At 39.8% G+C, this 23,982-nt stretch overlaps 2 protein-coding genes across 6 annotated transcripts in view; one reads left to right on the forward strand and one right to left on the reverse strand.

Moving 5' to 3' along the window:
• Positions 1–4,806: 4,806 nt before the first annotated feature.
• On the forward strand, positions 4,807–19,616 carry ELMOD2 (ELMO domain containing 2). Of its 4 annotated transcripts, none has more exons than XM_079989509.1 (9): positions 4,807–4,969; positions 6,614–6,761; positions 8,024–8,052; positions 8,872–8,969; positions 10,236–10,365; positions 11,351–11,484; positions 11,783–11,851; positions 13,583–13,716; positions 14,989–19,616. In XM_079989509.1, the coding sequence occupies exons 1-9, from the start codon at positions 4,925–4,927 to the stop codon at positions 15,138–15,140; spliced, it is 939 nt and encodes a 312-aa protein (XP_079845635.1). In that variant the 5' UTR covers positions 4,807–4,924; the 3' UTR covers positions 15,141–19,616. The 4 variants fall into 4 exon arrangements, with proteins under 4 accessions (XP_079845635.1, XP_079845636.1, XP_079845638.1 ...); XM_079989510.1 differs by lacking the exon at positions 4,807–4,969 and adding an exon at positions 5,101–5,188; XM_079989512.1 differs by lacking the exon at positions 4,807–4,969 and adding an exon at positions 5,119–5,142.
• Positions 15,260–23,982, reverse strand: part of TBC1D9 (TBC1 domain family member 9) — a 58,106-nt gene continuing 49,383 nt past the window's right edge. For both annotated transcript variants that reach the window (XM_079989470.1, XM_079989471.1), the window contains exon 21: positions 15,260–22,250. In XM_079989470.1, the coding sequence (XP_079845596.1) occupies positions 21,549–22,250 (702 nt within the window). In that variant the 3' untranslated portion in view covers positions 15,260–21,548. The remainder of the gene's footprint in view (positions 22,251–23,982) is intronic.

Consider the following 23,982-nt stretch of genomic DNA (forward strand, 5'->3'; position numbering starts at 1 on the left):
AGCAAACTTTTTCAGCACTGTCCCTCAGACCTTGCGGGGGTGAACTATATTTTTTTTGGGGGGGGGGAATGAACGAATTCCTATGCCCCACAAATAATCCAGAGATGCATTTTAAATAAAAGGACACATTCTACTCATGTAAAAACATGCTGATTCCCGGACCATCTGCAGGCCAGATTTAGAAGGCGATTGGGCCAGATCCGGCCCCCGGGCCTTAGTTTGCCTACTCATGGTACACACAATCACAACTTCCTTCTTCATTCACTGGAGCATGTGCAGGGTGGAAAAAGGTGTGGATAACCTAGGGACAGCCTGTCCCATTTTGTCACCAAGCAAAACGGGAAGGTGCCCTCTGCCCCCGTGGCTGCCCCTCCACTGAAGCCTTGCTTATTGAGGTTGTGTGGCTTTGGCTTCCTGGTTCTGGTGAGATCTTGTGAGAGGTCTGCGATATTTTGGCAGAACCTGGAAGCTGCAGCCACTTCTCCTGTGACAGTGGCAGTGTGCAAGACACCTTAATTAAAGAGACCCTCACAGTCAAGAGGAATGTATTTGATACTTGAATGGGCTTCTTGTGGGAAAGCCACTGATTGCAGCCAGGCAGAGATATGGAGGGTGATGTAAACCTGCCATAGCTTTTGAGTTACAGTCCACCATGTAGTGGGAAATGTGGATTTGCTGCTTAACCAATCAACAGACTTTGTGATGGAAAACTTGTGGCAGCTCTCTCTTGTCATCTAGCTGGTGATGAAGAAGGAAAAAAACTTTCCCCCAAAAGGAAATGCTATTTGTACCACGAAGAAAGCAGGAATTTACACTACTGATAGTCTGAAAGGCAGCAGGAGGGGGTGATCAGTAAGAATGATGGTAGTGGAGGTGAACTGGGTGGAAATACAGGACTAGTGTACACACAATAGTAGATAGCATGATGAGTAGCATAAGTATCAAAATGAATGTGGTGTCCAAAATAGATGACAATCTTTTTCCTGCAACAACAGTTGGTTCTAATATTAGAAGCTGGTGAATAGACAGAAAGCAGAGACACCACAAATGGCAATGAATCAATCAGAAATTATGCCATAGTCATAGAAACAGGATGTTGACCCAACTCAGTGTGCCCAACATTAGGCAATCTGTCTCATCATTTAGTGTGCTGAACATCTTTGTTTAAGTTTCTACAACAAATAATAACAATGACATAAAATATAATAATATACAATTAAAACACACATAATTCAAAGCAATTCCATTTATAAGCAGTACCAAACAGCCAAGAGGGAGGGGGAAAAGATAGTCTCCAAAGGGTTTGTGAGAACAAATGGGTTTTCACCAGCCAAGAAAAAGCCATTAATGTTGTCACCATTTGTGCTTCCAAAGGGAAGGAGTTCCATAAATAAGTAAGAATGCAGACTGGAAACATCTAAAGTATCCATCAGGTTCTGCCTAATAAGAATGGATGAGAAAACATTCTCTCACTTGGTGATTCCAGTGCCTATGGGATGTTTGCTCCAAATTTTGTTATGTTTAGGGAAGCTTTTAATGTTTAACAGACTATCGTATTTTAATATTTTGTTGGAAGCTGCCCCGAGTGGCTGGGGAAACCCAGCCAGATGGGCAGGGTATAAATAATAAATTAATTAATTTATTATTATTATTATTATTATTATTATTATTATTATTATTATTATTATTACTTTTGATTGCTGAATGCTTCTCCACCTATGATTCTCCCCCTCCTGATTTCCTGGAGATAAAATGGGGTTGTCCTCCCTCTGTTCTTTGCCATTCACCTTCCTATTCACCTCCTTATTTTAGAAAAGGTGTGTGACAAGCATTCCACCTTGCATGGTTGTTGGAGAGATTCCTCATTTAACAACCTTGCATCTATATGAGCCAACTAAAATAGCTGGACACTCTTTAGAGGCAAATGTGTATAAAGCATATTACAGTAATCCTACTTAGATATTATCAGGGTATGGATAATGACCAAAATAACTTCTATAAACTCACAGCTGGCTTACCAGCCAAAACTATGTCAATAATACAATCCTATGCATGTATTTTTGGATGCATGTCTTCACTGGCCTGGTTCACACATAACACTAAGCCATGGTTTATTATCCAAAATTCAAATTGTTCTCAAGGCTTGACTGATCATGCTAATGCTTTCAACTCTGCCTGGCAGCAGGCTCTTTTCTTACCCCTGAAATTATGTACAGAAAGTGCTTTCCAGCTTTGACTCATTGTGTGCTGCAAGGGTAAAGGAGTTTTAAAGATCCTGTGGGGAAACAATTAATTGGGGGAGACTGCAGGAAATGCAGGTGCGAGCTTTGGTGGGGTGGGGTGGGAATCACATTTTTGAGAAAAATGTGGAAAAGAAAACAAACAGTTTGTGAAATGTGAAGATGGAGGGGAGACAGGAAAGAATGCTTCTATTCAGCATGGTCTAACTTCCAGTGTAGCATAGTGCACACAAGGAGTTAATGCTCTTTCTGTATGGTTTCTCCTTTAATAGGGGACAGTGCAGGAAAGAGGGATCATGACTGGCTTGGTAGTTGTTAGTGATCAATAGCAAGCAGGCTGTTGAAGTGGGACATACTGTATGGTGAAGCATTATTGCCAGTGCAAGGTCTCCATTGTGTGAAGGTACTTTGTTCAAACCTCCACCATAGTTTAAAACCACAATTTCCCTCTCAGTTATCTCATTTCTGCCTTACTCAAACACCAACTGCTATTTTAAACTACCACTTTTTGCATCAGTGCTGCTCCTTCCTCATTCCCATACCATGGCTGCAAACCTGCCTTCATTTTTGCTCTGCTATCTTGCCCTGACTTCATACAAATCCAGGATTGTGATGCAGCACTACAATCCTCCAATGGGGGCTACAGGATTATAATCTTCCATTTTTATGTATATAGGAAAATATGATGTGTAAGTATGTATTACAAGTGATAGTCTCCAACTGAAGTAAGCTAAGCTGTATTAGAACAGAGCCTACTTCCCCCTGCCCTATCACTGGAACCAATGTCAAATTCAGCTATTAAACAGCAAAAGTTCACTTGAAAACCAATCACATGGTTATCAATAAGACTGTATCTGACTCAGGATGCTCACCTATGTGAACTGCAACATCTCTCTTTACACAAATGTCAGAAAACCACAAAAAACAAACCTTTATAAAGACACCCTAAAATGTGCTGCTGTATCCTATGCACTCAGAAACAATACTACAAAGGATTACAATCCTACTTGGAAATAAGTACCACTAACTTGGAAGTTAGAGGGCTTTGCTTTCAAGCAATAGAGCTGAAATCTATTATAGAAGCCACCAAGCATCTACAGCGACAAATGTTTTATACAAGATAGAGCACTGCATGGGTTAATGTTATTTCATCATCTTGTTTTTTATTTTAGAAAGGGACTACTGTATAACTGTATTTCAGGCCGAGACCACAGTGCTGTTGATACAGCAAGACAAGTACCTTACATGGAAAAGGTCCAGCTGCACTCCCCGGCATTTTCAGCGTATTAAAAAAGAGAGAGGATATTATAGCAGGAGATGGGGAAAGACCTCTGCCTGAGACCCATCTGCATTCGTTACAGACCACACTGGGCTAGTCTTGAACAGACAGGCAGCTATGGATATTTTGTTGTGGAAAGTCCTGGGATTCCGATTGGTTGAAAGGCGGCGTGTAAATCAGTTAAAATAACACGGAACATAAACCAAGTAGGACGTGTCGCCGGAAGCGGTGCCTGGCGCACGAGACCCAACCTGCACCATCTCCTTTTTCCTCCTCTCCCTTCGGCCTCTACAAACCTTGCGAACACCTGAACGCGGGAGAAGCCGCGACGGAGCGACCTGGTGGCCACAAGACGCAAAGCCAGCAGGAGACGCCTCCGCCTCTCCTTTGCGCCCGCGAGCTCCAGCCGGCCGCCTCGTTTCCCCCTATTTCGAACCCAACTTAATTGATGGTTATTATGGGATAATACATTATTCATAAGAATTGGCCAATGTGTATCATTTCCATGCTGGTTTACTGGCACTAATTAAATTTTATATATATATATATATAAGGAGTTGGGAATGGTTTGCTATATATATCTCTCTCTTAACCGGCTTGTATTATAATAATGATGATGACTGTGTTCCATTTGCTTTCCTAAAGTCCTAGTAAAATTATTTATTATTAATTGAGGAACGGCAAGTGTGTACGTGAGTCTTTTCTGGCTCCTTTCGGGGCACGCGCAGCGACCGTTGTGTCTCTCAATTCTTCTCCTCGTTTCACATTAACCCCACTGCTTTCAAAAAATAAAATCTTCAGAACCCCACGGCCCAATTTTCATTTGGCATCATTTTTATACTTCTTTATTGCCAAAACAAACCCCTCCCCCCCAAGCGGTTTCTCCTCAGAAGAAAGCAAGCCGCTTCCTTCCCTGTCCCAGCCTTCCCTCAGGAGCCTTCACGCTTTATAGGATGCCTGAGGAAGGGTCAGCAAGCGACTGCGCCGCCCGCCCGCTCTCCGAAACCCTTTTTAAGGTTTAGAAACTAGCCGCCGGGCAACCATACCTGTCAACTGTTCCCTTTTTTAAAGGGAAATTCCCTTATTCCGAATAGGATTCCTCGCAAGAAAAGGGAAAAGTTGACAGCTAGGCGCCCAACCGGCGTCTGCCTCCCAACTGTCAGAGCGGCGCCTAGGCACGCAGGAGACAAGGCAGCGACGCCCCGCCCTCTTTGGCCGTCGCGAGCGTCTGTTGCCCCGGTAACGGTGGCGACCGCCAGCACGCTTTCGACGCCGGGCCGCCGCTGTGGGCAGCCCCGCCCACCCGTTCGGCGTCGTTAAACGGACATAACGGAAGACCCGCCCATCCCCCCGCTCCGTCCTTTTCGGCCCTCACGGGCCGGTCTGCGTTCGCCTGGTGGGCACCATGGAAGCCCCCGCGGACACGGACGCTCATGTCATTTCTAAGGAGGTGGGGAAAGGAGTTGGGAATGGTTTGCTAAGGGACGTGTTTCTCTGACAGGACGGTTATAAACAGCCAACCCAACCCCTCCCCCATCTTGGGCCACATCACTCACTTCCGGGTCTGTGGGGGAGGCAACTTCCTTTTATGGTGGGCCGTGGGAGGGAGCTGCTGGCGTGAAGGTGAAGTGAGGCCGCTGCCCGGCCTGCTGCGCTCTCGCTTGGGATGGTGTGACCAGAGTTTGGTACCGTTTAAGGGCGGGGAGGTGGGGGCGGGGGTGGAGCGTGCAGGGGAGGGGACGGCGAGAGGACCCTGGAAAATGGGGGCGGCGGGGACAATGCCGCCTATAGGCTCGTCCCCTTTCAAACCAGCTGCTCTTCTCTAGTCCGATCTTCGCTTCCGGGATCAGGTTCAATAGGGAGCCGGTGGGCGGGAGGACTTGTTTGTGACTGCGTACACTAAGACGGGATCTTTTTGTATGCTGCAGTGGCCTCTTGAAACAGAACCTCCATATATATATATATATATATATATATGTATGTATGTATATGAATGAATCCCTGCAGGTTTTGCAGTACAGTACAAACATATTTGCAAATGTTTAGGTCCTGTGGAGATAACCTAGAGAAGATGCTGGCCAGAATCAAGCCAGTAAAAGCTGGCGCTTGAGTATTCCGTTTTTTTATGAGCTCGGGAAGAAGCAGCAAGACAGCAGTGAGCTCACAATCATAAGAGTAACTCACGTGCAATAAAATTGCCTTTTAAAACTACCGTTCTGTTACGATTTCTGCAATCATTGCTTCTGATACCTTTGCTGCTAGCGGAGGTGAAGGGATTAGGATGTTCTTAAATGTTTATATAGTGTGTTTATATGTTTACCCTTTAATGGTTAAGAGTTTAACCAGATGTTTTCTGGAATGGTAAACGACTGTAAAATCAGCATGAAGTCAAACCAAGCACTGAATGGACAGTAAGCCCAGCAACTAAAACTCAAAACTTAGAAAGTTTGGGAGAATAAGGACTTTGTCTGCAATACAGATGTGAAGACAAAACGGGGGGGATGGAAAAATGGGGAAAACTATCCCTCTCCCTAAATGCCCCCCCCCCCGCCTTCATGTCTCTAGTCTGCAAGAAAATGAGAGCAGGAGCAGTTTTTAAAAAGCAAGAAAACCCCAGTTTGAGGCATTCTATTGAGACATCAATGGGGCATGCTCCCAAGTAACTGATACAAATGCAACCCTAATTTTGTTGGTTTCAAATGCTTAAGTACAGTGCAGGCTCTGTATATCTCTAGTCAGAAGTAAACTCCATTGAATTCAATTAGATTTTTTTTGTTGTCATTTAGTCATGTCCGACTCTTTGTGACCCCATGGACCAGAGCACGCCAGGCACTCCTGTCTTACTCCCAAGTAATTGAATTTAGGATTCCAGCATTATTTAGTTTTGGGTGAAGTGCCCCAATAGTTTAATAGCTTGAAGCAGCTAGTACTGGAATATAAGGTTTGCATTTAATTCTGGGCACACTTACGTGACTTACTTGGGAGTATGTTCCATTAGGCTGCATGGGCCTTCTAAATTAACATAGTACAGAATTTTGGAGTATTTGTTATACTCGGTCACTATTTGTGATTTTTTTTTTTTTGGGTGTTGTAGAAAATGATTGCACACTTATGGAGCTATTTGTATAGAAATATCTTTCGATTTTGGCTAAAATGGATCTTGAGACAGTTGACTGGAAAATGTGAACTGCAGCGTATCTGTGATGGCTCAATGAAAAGAGCAGAAAGGACACTACGGATAGGTAATATATTTGAAATATACAAGCTTATACATAAATTGTTATGTTCAATCTCCAAAGTTAGTTTGACAACCACAGAACAAGAGAGAATTTCAAGTTTTTCACCTTCCATAAATATTTACCTTCCTTTTATGTCCTTAATTTTGGGTGGCTAAAATTCATGTAGATAAGGCTATTGATTCAACAGAGGAGACAGCTGACAATATACACAATGTAGTTTATTGTGGTTTTGCCTTTTGCAGTGTGTTCCCTGTTCAGTATGTAAGCTGGTACAGTAGCTGTAAAATAAAGTCCTATAGGCAAATAGTTATTTCAAATTAAAATACTGGTTCCTTGCCTTTTCAGTTGCTCCAGCCATTCTCATCCCATTTCTTTCTTCAGGCCTTTTCTTTTCATTCCTTTGGACCTCCGATCTTTCATTCTCAAGCTTAATTTTCTGATTCACTCCCTTGGTCTGCTGCCTCTTGAAATCCTGGCGCCTGCATTTATAGCCTCCTGGTTCTTCTAGTCATTGTTGTCTTTCCTGCATCTCTCTTGGAGATTAGTAACTCCACATGAATCTCCTCCCCTCCCCCTTTTTTTTTGCTGCAAAAGTCTAAGGGTGTGTTTACACTTGTGACTTAAAACACAGCCAGGTCATTTTCCCCTGCTGCATTTCATGCCTTATTTGCATAGAAATGTTCAAATCAGAGAGGGGATAGGGATGCTTTCACCTTATGTGTGTGACATTTTTGTTTCCCTGCCCCTGTAATCCTCCTGGAACTCCTATTCATTTTACTGTCATAAGTGCTTGTGGAGTCATCTGCAATTGCATGCTAGCTGTTGAAGTATGTTTATATTACCGCATCAGTGGTTAGCATGCTTCAACAGTACATTGGGAGGTCTGTTCCTTACAGTGTAGAAATTGGACCTTTATTGTGGTGGTGCCTTCCAATTTGAACTCCCATCTGCTCCATATCAGACAGGCACTGTCTTTACTGTATTTTTGGTGTCTGTTGAAAACCAACACCAACAAGCCTTTTACACTGAGATTTTTATTCTAGTTTTTAACTCTCTTAGATTATAAATTTTATATATAGTTGTTTTTATTGTTAAATCACTTATAGATGTATTATGGGAAGCAATTAATACATGAAATAAATAAAATAGAGGTATTAAACCATGGTTACAATTATGCTTATTCATTTGTCTTGTGTAATTTTAGAAATCAGAATCTAGGGTCTATGAATTTCTTTAAAAACATGCATGTTTTTATCTTAATGCAGAACATTCGTTGGAATCATCAAAGTGTAAGGTAGGTTAACTTTATATTACACCCAGCATGTAAAGGCAAGCCCAATTCCCTCCCCACCTTTGAGTAGAAAACCTCCATAGTTACATTCATGAAAGGCACTATGTAAGAAACACAGCTCTAAAGCAAACAGAACTACGTTTTCTGATCTTTGGATCCTTATCATTTTTCTAAAAAAAGTGGGCCAATATTATAATTTGCATCTGGTTGGGCTTCTTCTGAGTAAATGTGCACAAGATTGGCTTTATCATTGCTGTAGCAATGATATGCCAACCAAGGCTAGTCAAGAACTAGATTGGAAGCAAACTAGATCAAGTCTGATTTATGAGCCTGCTTAGTTTACATTATCTGCAGTTATAACAACACTGCTGTGGTACAGTTTTTGGCTTGCTGTTAATGAAACTGTGTATTCATACACCATTGCTGAGAAACCTCTGGTCCTTAGGTCTGATTAAATGTGCTTGGCCTTCCCATCTGGCCCAGACCCCTATGGCCAAACCACACCCACCTGTCCTATGCCTAACATGTAAGGTGTGTGGCAGGGTAAAGATGTGGCAGAGTCAGAAGAAGTTTGCAGACATTGCAGTCAGCTGTTTGGTGGTATCTTTAAAGCGCTGTGCACTGAACTTCACAAGCCCCACCAGCCAGCTTATTCCCACACTTCCAAACTGTGAACTTGATCCTTTTGAGGGAGTATGACTCCATCCAGACCAGGTTGTGGAGTCCCTGCTCATAGTAATCTTCTCCTGAAATGTAAGTAACTGCTATTAAAACAGATGATATTTTGTGTCAGAAGATTGATGTTTTACTTGTATTTATCAGGCTTTACAAAGGGCTGTGTATTCTTCTAAAGATGACGTGGAAAAATGTGTGGCACTCATCATAGAACAAAAGAAGATTAATACACAAAAGGATGCAGTGTAAGCCTATTATTGTTCTAAAGATACCTTGTTTGGAACTTTATCTTTGAGGTCATTGAAAATGTGTTTTGTTCAAATAGACACTGAGAATTAGTAATTCATTCAAATTAGTCTTCATAAAATGCATTTAGTTAATCTTGTAATTCATACATAGTAATGTGATTCTTAAGAGATTTGCTTGAAAACTATTTTTAAAAGTGTGTTAAGCAATAATCTGAGTCTGACTTCATTGAAATCAGCAGTTTTGCTGTGGACTTCAGTGAAGATAGAATGATACACAGTAACATTCGTTATCTAAAATACATGATTCTGAGAACCTAAGGAAATACCGGCCAGTTGCCAACTTCCCTTTTGGGGGCAACGTTCTTGAGCAGGTGGTCACTGAGCAGATCCAGGTGCTCTTGGAGGAGACTGGTTTTCTAGATCCATTTCAATTGGGATTTCAGCTTGGCTTTGGCACAGAAACTGCCCTGATTACCTTATAATGACCTCTGTCGGGAGAAACACTTTGGCAATGTGCCCGCCTTTTGATACCATTTGCCATTGTATACTCCTGTAGAGGCTATTTGAATTGGGGGTGGGCAGCACTGCTTTGCAGTGGTTCTGGTCCTACTCGGTCATCTTTAGCGAGTGATGCTTGAAAAGTGTTTTTCGGCAACATTGGGGTTTCATTGTGTTGTTGCTGAGGGCTCAATTCTATCTCCCATGTTGTTTAATATCTATATGAAGCTGCTGAGTGGAGTCACCTGGAGTTTCAGAGTCTGTTGTCAGCAATATGCGGGCGACACACAGCTCTATTTCTCCTTTACATTTACAGGCATGGCAACAGATGTGCTAGACTTGCCTTGGTAGTGGACTGGATGAGAGCCAATAAACTGAAGTTCAATCCAGATAAGACAAAGGCATTGTTAGTGGGTGGTTCCCTAGACTGGATGGATGGGAGACTTCCTGCTCTTGAGGAGGGTACAATCCCTCTTAAGGAGCAGGTATGTAGCTTGATGGTGTTCCTGGATCCATTATTGTTGCTTGAGACCCAGGTGGCCTTGGTGGAGCAGAGTGCCTTCTGTCAGTTTTGGCTGGTGGTCCAGCCACACTCCTATCTGGACAGGGATACCCTAACTTCTGTGGCCTATTTGTCATAGTTTAGAATGGTAAGCAAGGTGGTCTGGGAAATGAAGGTTATATGATTTTCAACTGGTACTAACAGCTGTGCTCTTTTATTGCAGCTGTTAATTATAATTCTCTCTGTGTTTTCCTATATTATAGGTTTGCTTCAAAGCTGCAATTAAGTTTGCTCCAGATATCAGGATGTAAGAAACTTTATTTGGCTGTAGAAGAGCTGAGAAAACAGCCATATAACTCTGATAATAATAAACATGAAGAGCAACTAATGGAGGTAAAAAAATTAGGTTTTGTGCCCTTATGGCATATTTAATGTCCAATTTGTGATGTTACAAACAAGCATCAATTATGAACTCAGTCTACTGAAGTTACAGTTGCCTGGCTAATGTAGTAAGGCCACTAGATCAGCAACTCTTATCTGCAATAGAAGTTCATGCAGTTATGAGTGATGTGAAGAAAGGGATTGGTGAAAGTTGTGTCTCATAATAATACTAAAACACAAGGCCGTCCAATGAAATTGATTTAGCATTAAGTTTTGAAAAGGCAAAAGGAAGTATTTCACACAGCATATTTAATTTACGGAATTCATTGCCACAGGCAGGATACAATGATAGCTACTTGTTTAAATAGCTTTAAAAAGGAATTAAACAGATTAGGAGAGGTGGTTAGAAAAATAATTGGTGCTTTTCCAGGTTTGTTAAAAATTGCAATCTGATTTTTAATAGTAGTATGACTCTAGTTACTGAGGCCTAGAACACCTGGGATAGCTCAGATACAAAATGCTGGACTGGAGGGTATAATTTAACAGCCATTCTTTAGTGAGCTGCTAGACAACACCTGCAAAGCAAGTGTGACTTTGGTGGGTTGCAGTTTTATATTTGTTGATTGTGAGTCCATATGCTTTAGTACAAGTTCATTCAGTCTGGTGCCTATGTGGAGTTCTGGACTAACTGCTACATTGAATTCAATAGGAGGAGGAAAACTGTGTTCATAGATCCGCTGAAATGAGCAGGGAGTCCTATGTGCACAGGAGAGCTTCATGCCCAAAGCAGATTGCCATGAAAGCTCTTTATCGCTTGCCACACTGAAAAAAAAAAAAGCTTCCTTGTTAATACATTTCTTTGCATCCTGTGTTTCAGGATGCTTATGCCATTTTGCCATTTTGTGTGGCATCCAGTTTCATTAATGATACCTATTTGTATTTAGAATGAGTTGGGGGAAATACTGATAATTCTGTTAACAGTAGCATATTTATACAGCTTTGGAATTTGTTGATGCCCCATGAAAAACTGAAGGCTAGAATCACGAAGCAGTGGTGTGACATTGGTTTCCAAGGTGATGACCCTAAAACAGACTTCAGAGGAATGGGCATGCTGGGATTAACTAATCTTCTGTAAGTCAAAAATATTATGTAACAGTGGGTATTCTTTTGCTGATGTAAATGGGTATTAAAAAGAGGGTATTGGATTCAGTCTTCAACAACCTGCCAATCTAGTTATTAATCTATCTTATTTCAAAAGCTATTGTCCTACTATTCATGAATTTATTAACACCATTAATTATACTGTAGAGCAATTGACTTTGCAAGGCAGTGGTTATAATGTGAATGTTTAGAAAGGTAATTTTTAATCACTGCTAGTATAAGCAGTCTCTTGCAAACATAGTTACTTTGTGTGTACATATATTTTCAGATATTTTAGTAAACACTATCCCCGTGAAGCTCGTCAAATCCTTTCTCGCTCAAATAATCCAAAACTGGGGTAAGCTACTTTTTAATAAAATTGCTGTCATAATTGACTCTTAAACCTGAAAAAACAAAGCTATCATTATTACTTTAGTTTCTAATAAATAATCTGAAAGTATATTTATCTTCTGCACCTCCTCTTCTATAATATTTGTGAGAGTAATCCAGTAATTTCTAGGGATCCCATAAGCGAAAATATTTTTTCATTGCATGTTAGCCTTATGCCTGTCCTATCTCACTTTTCCTCTGTACCTCTGTTGTGTGTGGTTAGATTGTCCTGTTGATGTCTTCACACAAAAGACCCTAGTAACTTTTTCTCTCTTGCTCCTCTACTGTATATGTATAACCTTAAGGATTTTTCCATTAGGATGAACCTGTCCAAGCATCTTATCAACATTTTTGGGCTTTAATAACTGAAACTCATACAGTAAAATTGAACTAGACACCTCCATTAAAGGAACTGCATTAAATGTTGCTTTGTAGTTTTGAACAAACACAATCAGTGTCTTCCATCCACATGATTTAGGCATGTGAGCAAATGGGAAGCATGTCAGGTTGGAGGCTGTCCTGTTTTTCAGGATCAGTAAGCATATCAGATTGCCTGGTTGCAGTCCTTAATAGTGCTCTACCCACATAAAATCCTAAAAGTAAAGCCAAATGAAATAATGCTGTCTTCAACAATACTGCCATTTAAACTTAATTTTAAAATATTTGCTGCAGTGTGAATTGGTACTTGAAGCTTAAGATACTGTTTCTCTCACTATCATTATTAGATAAAGCCTATTTTATAAATGTTTTTTAATTTTTAATTTATTTTTTCCATGTCATAAGAGACGTTCCCCAACCAGGTGCCCTCCAAATGTTTGAACTAGTGTGGTGTAGTGGTTAAGAGCGGTAGTCTTGTAATCTGGGGAACCGGGTTCGTATCTCCGCTCCTCCACATGCAGCTGCTGGGTGACCTTGGGCTAGTCACACTTCTCTGAAGTCTCTCAGCCCCACTCACCTCACAGAGTGTTTGTTGTGGGGGAGGAAGGGAAAGGAGAATGTTAGCCGCTTTGAGACTCCTTCCGGTAGTGATAAAGCGGGATATCAAATCCAAACTCTTCTTCTTCTCTTCTTGAACTACAACTCCCATTATCTCTGACTGTTGACCATGCTAGCTGGAAATGATGGTGGTTGTAGTTCAAAACCGGAGACTGCCAAGTTGGGGAAGCTTGTTTCAGGTGAGGGATAATAACACACATTTTTAAATGGCTGTCATTCTACACCACATACCCCGTAGATACAAATAGCTTCTTGCCCCATCCTATCATTAGCAGAAAATGAGTACATGCTGCAAAATGGTCAAATAAAGGCAAATTGCTTAATTTGTATAATATGAACACATTACATAATTTGAATTACCTTAGTGTAGTTTTAGTGGTGTTTTTAAGTATCTTATATTCACTTCTCTTAGTAATTTGAAAATTGTGTTTGGACATGGGAGTTGTGTTTAACTTTGGTAACACCAGGGCCCAGTGAATGGTCTTGGAACAGTAGGCAGACATTGCAGTATTGCTGAACTTAGGAGGTTATGCATAGAATGAATAAATTTATATTTTTTAAAAAAATGTTAACACTGAAGATGTCTCAAGACTTCTAAAATAATCATAAAGGTAATAATTTGCCTTCGGTTATCCTTGACATTTATACTGCTTAAAATGCAGAAATCAAAAAGTATAGTGATTATAATGTCTGTGTATTGCAGATATTCTTATGCAATAGTTGGGATCAATTTGACAGAAATGGCTTACAATTTATTGAAGAATGGACATTTAAGAACTCACTTCTACAACTTGGTTCCTGGTGAACCACAAATGAAAGACTTCCATCAGTTTTATTGTGAGTATCTTCAACTAGCTTTTATATATGGATAACAACTTCAGTGGTTTGGAAGCTGCTGTTTCTGAATTTAGTTAGAGGCAGAATGTTCTCACTAGTTCGTTAACATGTTCAACCATAACGTTTGCAGAGATCTTTTTTAAAAAAAGAATCTGCTGTGTTTTCTGGAAAGCATTTTGAATCCTACCATGATCCTGTCAATGCTATCGCATCTCAAAGGCGCAAGGATGGGGTATCAACATGCTTTCAGGAAAAATAATGCTTCTCTATATTTAAATGAAAGATGAATTTCAAAGGCCTTATGCACACATTACACTACTGGAGAAGAAATAAATGTAATCAAGCGTCTATCACGTGTATTTGTCTCCAGAAGAGTGGAGCCATATACACCATTCTAAACTTTGACTTTTTTGGCAAAAGCAGCCTCCATATTCTGACTGAAGGTGCTCTTCCTTGAATAGACAAGAGAAAAGCTGGAGAAAAACTTCTGGCTGTGACTCCTTGTATTAACCTATTCACCTCTGCAAATTAATATAGTGTAGGGTTGATTACACATATTGCATGTGTTCCAAAAATAATCTATTTGCTTAATAACCCAAGATAGGAGTGAGCCCTATGGCTTTGTATTTAGCCCTTTCAAGTGAGCAAACCAACCAGGAAGTCTTCCATTTACCATGGTCCCCCATTTTGTCTGTTTTGGGAATCTATGGTTAACTGCTTCGTAACAGGTTATTAAGCTGAGAGAGATGGTCATATGAACAAATATATAAATTATATGAGCAAGCCATAATCTACGGGTATAGAATGTTGTACTACTACAACTAATAATAATAATGGGAAATGAAACAAATGACTGCTAAATTCTTTTGTAGTATTCCCCGAAGCTTAGTATGCTGTTGTATGTGTCCTCTTCTTTGTTGCATACGTACAGTATATGGAAATACAAGATTATTGATTTTCCTTATAAGTGCATATTTTATGCAAAGCATACCAAATTTGAAACTGTAATTTCAAAAGTAATTTGATATAGCTTCTCCTCTTCTACATTTCAAAAATAGTGCCAGTGTCCAAGCTTTTGATTGTATGTGCCCAAAGTAGCTCTCTTTGGTGGTATTCAGCTAAGATTTACTCAAGTAGATATACTGAAATTAATGGCTCTTAACTTAGTCATGTTCATTAATTTTAATGGGTTTTCTAGTCATTTTTGAAAAGCTGCTTAGAGGCAAACACATGTGTTGTCTCAATACACTTTCTATGTTTTGGTCTTTACAGGTTATTTGGCTTACGAATTTGACAAATTTTGGTTTGAAGAAAAGCCTGAAAGTATTATGTACTTCAACCAGTATAGAGAGAAGTTTCATGAAAAAGTCAAAAAACATCTTCTGGATTACGATGTAGTCCTTGCCTTAAGAAACGAAATATAGTAATGTGCGTTCCTTTGGATTCTGTCTATAAAAAATATGCACTTGACTGGGATTCTCATATTTAACCAAAAACTTCACTTAGTGATCACAAAGTTTTATACATCTATTTTTTTTATTAAAAAAAAGTGGTTGAGAGAGCTTGGACAATCAACACTTACTTAGGTCTGTATACTATTTGCTGAAGGTAAGAACTTTTTAGAGACAAAGATCCTTTCTGTACCACAGATCCTCATAATTTTTGTATACCTAGCAGATGAAACAGGTTCTTGTGCTACATTTTGTCTAGCAATAGCTTCTTTTCCATATTTGACTGGTGCTAGCTTACAACCAGAGATGTTGCAATACTTCTTGAACAGAAATAGCTTTTGTTTTAAATGTATTAGGTTGTATTTTCTCTCTCTTCTAACCAGGAACACATGGTCTTTTATTATTACACTACTGGGGGGGGGGACCCACTAACAGGTTAAATGATTTGGGTGTATGAGAAAAAGCTTCACTTCTGTTTATGGAAGACTATTTGTTCGATTTTCTCATGGCAGCATGCTTAAACATTGCCAGAGTTAAAACTTTTGTTTTTAAATAGGTCTTTGCATTTTATCATAAATATATTAAGTTAAATATGTTTTCCTGTACTAGACTATTTTTATTTAAGATGTTGTAACTGCTTTCACATATCAACCATTGCTCTATTTCCCCCTTTCTTTTGTCACTTAAGTTCACAGCTAAAGCTTAAGAATACCAGAGCTCCAAATATTCAGTAGAAGATAATTGGGCAGTTAAGTAAATTTTTTAAATATACTGCTATTTTGTCTTGATGAAAGCAACTCAGATGGCATATTCCGAGACAATCTAAAGATTCTTCAACTATTGAATAAGCATGTTTAAAATGCTTCTAATCAAACTTTAGTTGCAGGTAGCCTTGCTTTAGGGATAGGGTAATTAGTTCAAAGATTAATCTTTTTAAAGTGCCTTGTACTTATTTCATGTGCGCTTCATATCTGAAGCTGAGACTGAGTTGTTGCTGGTCAGTTCCTAAAACATGCTGGCTTTGTTGTAAGAATTGATATTGGAATTGAGCAAATTCCTATTTCATCTTACTAACTGATAATCGACTAATTAGACCGCTGATAAGGAAAAAGAGGGCAGCAGGAAGCCATGGGAAGAACATATGATGCCACATGGCAACATTGTAGGCATTACATATGCTGGAAGTATTATCTAAAACCTGTGACATCTAAGAGTAATAATTTATCTAGAACAGTAAAAAAAAGGACAAAGCAAAATTGATGATATCTAACTTATGGGAAATAAAATGCTTATCAAAGTTCCTTTCTACCAGAGCAATAGAGCCCTGACAGAGAGATGGAGTGGATCACAGAAGGCTTTTCAGTATCTACATCTATTTTTAGAGATGTTTTATCACTTTTGTGCAATACAAGAAATCTTTCAAGAGAAATTTGATATCTGCAAAATGCATTGGGGCACAATCAAAAAAGTCCATATGAGCTCTCTCTGTATAGGGACAGCCCTATTTTCTCCCGTTAGTTGGAGATTTGTCTTCACAGAGAAGTGTGTATATATGAGCACTGGATCTAGTGGTTCATGGTATCAGAATGTATACAAAAATCATTCCTGGCTGAAACTGTTGTAAATGTATTTTCCTTTTCTGTATGCTATAAGGTACATTTATTGCACGCTTGATTCCATTTGAGTTTTTCTTTGAAATGGTTTAATTGACAACCTTTTTTAATTTAAGAAATTTCATTTATTTTACTTAAAAGAAACCTTGATCTTCTATACTAAATGCTTTAAATATAGTGGCAATAGAAAATTCTAGAAAATATACCAGAAAAGATTTTAAGGTATATATTCGTATATAGTTGTCACATTACTTGTTTACTACATTAGTATTAAATAAGAATCAATGGCTCTGCAAAAAATAAAGCTGATGCAACATTGTGCATGTGAACGGTAGCATCTACATTGTTCCTGTGATTTCATTAATTTGGACCTGTAGGGATTTGGTAGGCTGAGTCTACCTGAGCCCTTCCAATCTTTTCCTGTCAGATGATAAACCTAAGGAAGACGGATAGATTATAAACTTTGTCAACTCCCTAATGCTAGTGATGAGTGGAACCATAGTTCCACTCCAGCAATGTTTGAGTTGTGATTCTACCAAAACTCTGGGCTAGATTATGCAACAATTAAAACATAAACCAGCAAACCGACTAGTTTTAGGGTTTTATTTTATTTTTGTAAAAACTAACATATTAAATGAAAATGATTATCAACAGAGCACAAAGTGATACAATGCTAACATACCCAGTTTCAGGCAGTATAAATATTCTTTTCAATGGTGCTAACAATCATAGTTGACAATTTTTAGGAAAGAGGTTTCTAAAGTTTTGAAGCCATCATTGTGTTGTAAACATTTTGAAATTCTCATTCCTTACTGGAACAAATTTGTATCTTCCTTCTTTAAATATATTGTTGATTTTTTGTAAAGCTGTGTTCCTTAATTACAGATAGTGATGTAGCTATCCTATATGGATGTAATGTTTAGGTATAATAACTAAACTTAATAAGGCCATTCTTCATTAGATTTTAAATACATTGGTCTCATTCAGCTATAACGATCCCGGTCTGGTAGAGAAACAAACCATCTGCCCTCTTGCCCTGCCCCTCATGTGTTCAGTTTGGCAAAGTTTTCTTGATTTCTTAAACTACCGCCTTCTTGGACATTCAGATTACCTCCAAAAAAGAATTTGAAGCTAACTTGGAAGGTAGCCCTTAAGCCACAGTTTGCATGTGCAGACATTCTGGGAAACATTTAAAGAAAGTAGGCAAGCTTTATTGAAGATGGCTATTAGGGGAAAGGGGAAACTGCATGAGCCAGCAGCTCCTGGTCAAATACCTATGATTTATCAGACAAATGGCTATAACTGAACTGGGCCAATGTATTCCAGTAGCTGTTTAGCTTGTATATATATTTGCCCATTTCTTTTTGAGAATAATTAATTCTAGACTTGTAGTTGAACCACTTAATCTAGTTTTGAGCTGTGAAAACCTAAAGAGACTGGTGGTAGATAGAAATATGTTGTAAAACAGGGTTTTTCATTAAATATTGCATTGTGACAATCGTAAGACAATATACTAGTATATCTGCACTGTTTCTTTAGAAAGAAACAAATACACATTGAAATACACACAAGCAGCCATTTATTTTTTTCAACCAGCTGTTCACATTGTTTTTCTCTATGTGGTGTGAGGTGAGAAGGCTACATGGAAAAACATGTAGACATGTATGTGTATCACTTTCACTATTAACGTTTCTCCAAAAGCTTTTGAACCTGTGACTGTATGATACATTGTGGGAAGGCAGATCCATCTGCTCACATAAAAGTTCCTTTTACAGACTTGAAACCAGAGGCGACTTGGATTTCCACCTGCTCAAGGCAGTCCTACTGAATTCTCCCACTTTCTCATTCTAATCACTGCTTTCCCTGCCCTATCCATTCCAGATGGTTCCTTGACCTTTGTAGTTGCTTTTGGGGAGCAGCGCTGGGGGATGAGCCAGTAGAGACCCATTATGGGAGAAGAGTTCTGCTCATCTATCTGGATCTAACCCACAACGTTTCAAATTGCATTCTCTCAAAAATGGCTACTAGCTGGAAAAAAATATTGATCTCCAAATTAAGCTCTATGGCACAACCAAATAACACTTAAAGTTTGGCTTATAGAAAAAATGGGATTTCATAAAAATCTTGGGCACTTGAGTGCATATTACTGGACTCAACTAGGAAATGAAGCAAGCATTAAAATATCTTAATAAGACAAACAAGTAGTAAACAGCTTCCTTAAAGGGAGCAAATTACAAAAATCACTTATAACAGTATGAGCTACAATATTTGTTGAATGCCTGCAAATGAAAAGCTCTAGGAAAAAGGGTATACTTTTAAACTTGTAGTGGAGCTTCAATCTGGAATTGCCAACTATCACAGACACTATTCATAAACTAGAGATGCCATATTATTGGTTGTGCTGTATTTAGGTGTCCGGGTTAATTGGATTATTTACCATAGCCACAGATGCACTAAAAGATCATGTAAAAATATCCAAGAGGCAGAAATAGAGACCACAGAATCCTCTTCTATAACAACCTGCTTTTTAGCTTTCCAAATGTATGTCAAAAGTGTCATAATTACAGTTGCGTTAGTAAGGTTCTGTAGCCTGTACTGATAACTTACTGTTTCTTGTCCTTATGATGTGCACTCGTACCGGTTACTTCTGTGGTGCTCAGGCTGGTGACAGTTTTTTCTGTTGCTGCCCTTTTCCACTGTGAGGAACACATATGGAAACCTTTGTGGCGCAAGAGCATTGCCCATTACTAACTGTGTGTAGTTTGGAAGCAATAAAATGTGATTCTTGTTTGGGTGTGGAATGACTGCTAGTAAATAAAGATCAAGTTGATCAGAAGCTTTGTTTTGCTCAGGAATGTTGTATTTATTGTTTTCACAGTCCCCTTTGTAGGTTCCAATGTTGCTACAAGAGTACTTGTGTTACAAGAGTACTACTTGCTAAGTCTGTTTGTGGAACACAGGGATGAGAGGAGTTTTGAGTTCAGCAACAACTGCAAGGGCCACAAGTTCCCCAGGCCTGATCTATATGATGGGACCTGGGACTGCATCACCTGGATGTAGAGGGACTGCATGTTGGCTACCCCTGTTGTAGAGAAAGTCTTACTCCCCAGCAATAATTCTGATTTCTCTGCTACTTAACTCAGTAGAAGTCAAGCTAGAAGAGTTACACCATGAAAGACAGTTGCAATTTTCCATCTGATAATAGTTTAATATCTTTTTCAAAAAAGAAAAAAGAGCCTTGGTTACATTTACCTACTGTGGCTAAAACCACGTCAGACAGTTCATTATCTTAAATAAGAATTAAAGCAATAGCTTTGGCTAAAAAAAAAAAAAAAAACACCTGGAAAAGTTACATGATCATAATATACAATATATAAAAAACAAAAAGGAGGTGGAAATATTTTTTGAAGGCAGCAAATATAGTTCAGGCATGTAAGAATGATTTGGACCTAATCACCTAAGAAATTTAAAAAATATTAGGCACAATCCAGTCCTATCACAGGCACATTCAGAGGATTCCCATAGTATCAACAGAGCTTTGCCCCACCCCCGGACACGGGCATGCGTACAGATAGTGTGTTTGAGGTTGGCCGGGGGGGACGGGGGGGAGATGGGTCTCTTTGAGCCTCTTGGAACCCTCTGAGCAAAGGAAATATGTGCACCATGGAAGTGAGTTGTGCCGCCATTTAATGTTTTGGAAAAAGAAGCAAAGATTCAAAGTGCAGGTGCTCCATTTGTCATTCAACGTATCATTCAGTAAATTACATTATACATTATTCATCTATAATAAAGTGACAGTGTTTTCATTAAGACTTTCAAACATTCAGTTACATTTCCTTGCAGATCCCCCCCCATTACATTCCTGCTAATAACTGTTTTAAAATGAAGACTTAAGCTATGAATTCTTAATCTACCATACACTAGGTTTAAAATGTTCAACAACATACAATTATCTACAGAATTTTATTAAAAACCCTCTCATTTTTAAAAGGGGTACTATGAATTGTTTAGGTCAGGATGTTGGCATGTGTCAAGGCAAGTCCATGGCGGTATCCCTGAAGAATGTATTTTAAAAAGTATTAGGAATCACTGGCCTCTCTTTAAAAAAAAAAAAAAATTATATCAAGAGACATCCACCAGGGATGCTGCACAGAACTTACTTTCGAGTCCTAAACAAGTTGACAGCATCCCTTTCTATTTTTAGCGCAGCCTACTAATCTCGTAACAGGCATCAGGTTCCAGTGCACACATGGTGCTCCCTGCCTGCAGCAGCTTCTGCTTCCCTATTCACGGCAGTGAGGGAAGCAGCTCTGCGTGAGCCAAAGGCATGTGAACATTGTGCTACCTCCCTCAAGGGGAATGGCAAAGACAAAGGAACTCCATATGCACGCTGCAGCACACAATGCTTCTGCCACTTTTAAGTTCTTCCAGTTTCTTCCTTACCAGGATTTCAGGCCCGTTTTTAAAACATACACAAACTTTGTTCATTTCTAGACTTAAAATTGTACTAATTGTCACCATTTATCCATGGATAGCAATACTAATAACATACCCACCACTGACAATGATGCCCTCCCCCCCCTATATATTGACGATAAGACGAGCATTCTGATAATGTTTCCCACAGCGAGAGAAAGTTCAATATAACATGTTCACATAAGCAAGAACTACCACCTTTTGAAAACACCAGGACCTGTGCCAGGCAGTAATAAATATGTAATAAAAACCAAAAAATAGTTTTTTAAAAACCCTCCCTACCTGGGCCCACTTAGCCTGACATAGCAGAGATTTCGTAGTCACTTGCAGATATTATGGGTTTGCCCATCATCCGCACATTCTTGGCATTTGTAATCCTTGCCATCATGCAGACTGGCTTGTCAAAATACCGCACCAGGGCAGGTTCAGTCAAGAGGGAAGCCAGAAACTGCTCAAAGGTGATAGCCCAGTCTCTGTCGATGCTCATGCTTCTGGGTAGAGAAGGGTTGCTGCTTCGCACTAAAACCGTGTCCTCGCCGATGTCTTCACAATGCAACTTGTCTTCCTCATGAGAGCCTGCACTTAGGACGGAATAGGAAGACATGGAGCTGTCGTCTTTAGTATCGTCATCTGAAATAAGCATGGAAGAACCAGCTCCATTGTCTCTAGGAGAAGAATCTTCCAGCTTGATGTCCTCCATCTGTGTGCCATCACCACAAATATTCTCTTCCTCATCTGCAAGGAAGCCATCTTGAAAAGGGTCACGTTGTCCAAGGTGATACTGCTGGCTTCCCTTCTTCTGAAGAAGTGCGTTCTGAATGGCTTTGCTGCTACTCTCCGCCTCCTTAAGAGGCTGCGCACTAAATAACTTACCAACTTCTCCAATCTCCAAAAGCAAACTTGTCACAGCTGCAGTAGCGTGGTAAAGATCCTGCTCATTGGGGTCTTCACTAAACATGTTATACATTGTCTTGCACAATTCAATAAACTGCCCCTAGATGCAAGAGAGAGGAACAAGGTTTTGTTTCTTAAATATCTATTATACTTTTGTATGGGGCTCCAAATTGTCTCCCATTCTAGATCATGACCATGTCCACATTTGCTTAGCTTCAGCAGTAACATGTATTAGGTGCTCCCAGTTAACTGACTGAGATGCAAGAGAATTAATGGGAAAAGGAAAATGAGAAAGACACAATTGTTCTCTGTATATTCCTGGACATGTAATACCAAATTAACAATTACCAACATATATTTAAACTTGACAAAATCAGTTCATTTAAAAAAAAAATCATATGAGTGTTACTAGCATCTGGTGCTTATGCCAATCAAGCAAACTTTTCTGAGGCAGATTATGGCAACAGATTCCTGCAGATTCTTACCCAAAAGAATGCATGCGCCAGCCTAAGCTGCCCTCCTTAAGCTATGTAGAAAAAGATTAAAAGTTAGGCATTTATTAATCACAGGACTTAATCTCAAAAAAGTATGTGTATACGAGGGGAAACTGTGTGTAACTATAGGTGACAACCGAGCCATCCCTAGGGGGGTGAAATAATGATGCAAATCATGTTCTTTGGGTGCACTGTATTACACAGGGAAAATCTGCCTCTGAAATTTGAACCAGAAGGCAGAGAGCCTAGACTCCCAGGTCTTTGAAGAAAATGTCTAGATTAGAAGAACTCTGAATGCTTTTAACAGGTGACAGGGATTGACTCGGAAACTATATACGTACAAAACATGCTTCTAACCCCCTGTAAGTGCCTCTTGAACTTGCCTAGGCCAGCAAAAAACTTTAAGACATTTGGGATTCAATTATACCAGTTGTTTTACTTAGGATTCCCATCCTGCTAAAAAACAGAAAAGAGCAGAGTACACTCTAGAAATTACCTTCATTGTTAACTAAATTCAGAGTGCAGGCTTTTTCTTTAGGGTTACTTACAACATTCTTTGGCTTTAAGCAATTAAGCATTAAGTGAACTAACGGACTTCAGGATTTGCCCCACATTCCTGCAGTTGAATGTGAATGTGTTGAGAAAACAAAACTACCAATCTCTCTCTCATCCACATACATGTGCCTTTTTCAGAGGGAGGGACTTTGCTTTTTGAAATAGGGGAGGGGGGGGGAAATAAGCGGTGCCACCAGCTGACTTTTGAATGCAGGCACACCCCTCTTCCCATGCCTGCTTTTCTGGGAGCTGTAAAAGGGGATCCAGGTGAAGGAGGGGTGCTGCCCAATCACTGGCCAGTGTTACTTAGCATTTGGGGCCTGTTCCCAAATGAGGCTGCCTCCACGTAAAGGTGTGGAACCCCTGAAAGTGCAGGGCCCAGAGTGGTCACCCTGATCCCCTACTGTGTAGGACAACTCTGGATGACTAATTAAACAATCTATGAGGAGGAGATCCAACCTTGCAAACTTCCCTGTTGTGGGCACATAAACCACCACCACTCTGCCATCTGTGATAGCAGTAACAGCAAAATAAAAGGGGGTTTCAGTGAGATCACAGGCGTCTTTGGATCTGCTAGGTCAGGCTTCCTCAACCTCGGCCCTCCAGATGTTTTGAGTCTACAATTCCCATCATCCCTGACCACTGGCTAGCTAGGGATCATGGGAGTTGTAGGCCAAAAACATCTGGAGGGCCAAGGCTGAGGAAGCCTGTGCTAGATCTAAACAACTCTCCTAGTCCCTGACATGTCCCCAGAACAGACTAGAAAGTGCACCAGCCCTGGAG

The sequence above is a fragment of the Podarcis cretensis genome (genome assembly GCF_951804945.1).
Source record: "Podarcis cretensis genome assembly, chromosome: 9".
In the NCBI taxonomy this organism is placed as follows: domain Eukaryota; kingdom Metazoa; phylum Chordata; class Lepidosauria; order Squamata; family Lacertidae; genus Podarcis; species Podarcis cretensis.

What these genes read in the sequence shown, in the direction of transcription:
- ELMOD2 (XM_079989509.1), top strand. Translation starts at nt 4,925, where the DNA reads ATGGAAGCCCCCGCGGACACGGACGCTCATGTCATTTCTAAGGAG. An exon ending in ATGAAGAGCAACTAATGGAG is followed by an intron (nt 10,366 to 11,350) that starts GTAAAAAAATTA and finishes ATATTTATACAG; the next exon opens with CTTTGGAATTTGTTGATGCC. An exon ending in AGACTTCCATCAGTTTTATT is followed by an intron (nt 13,717 to 14,988) that starts GTGAGTATCTTC and finishes TGGTCTTTACAG; the next exon opens with GTTATTTGGCTTACGAATTT.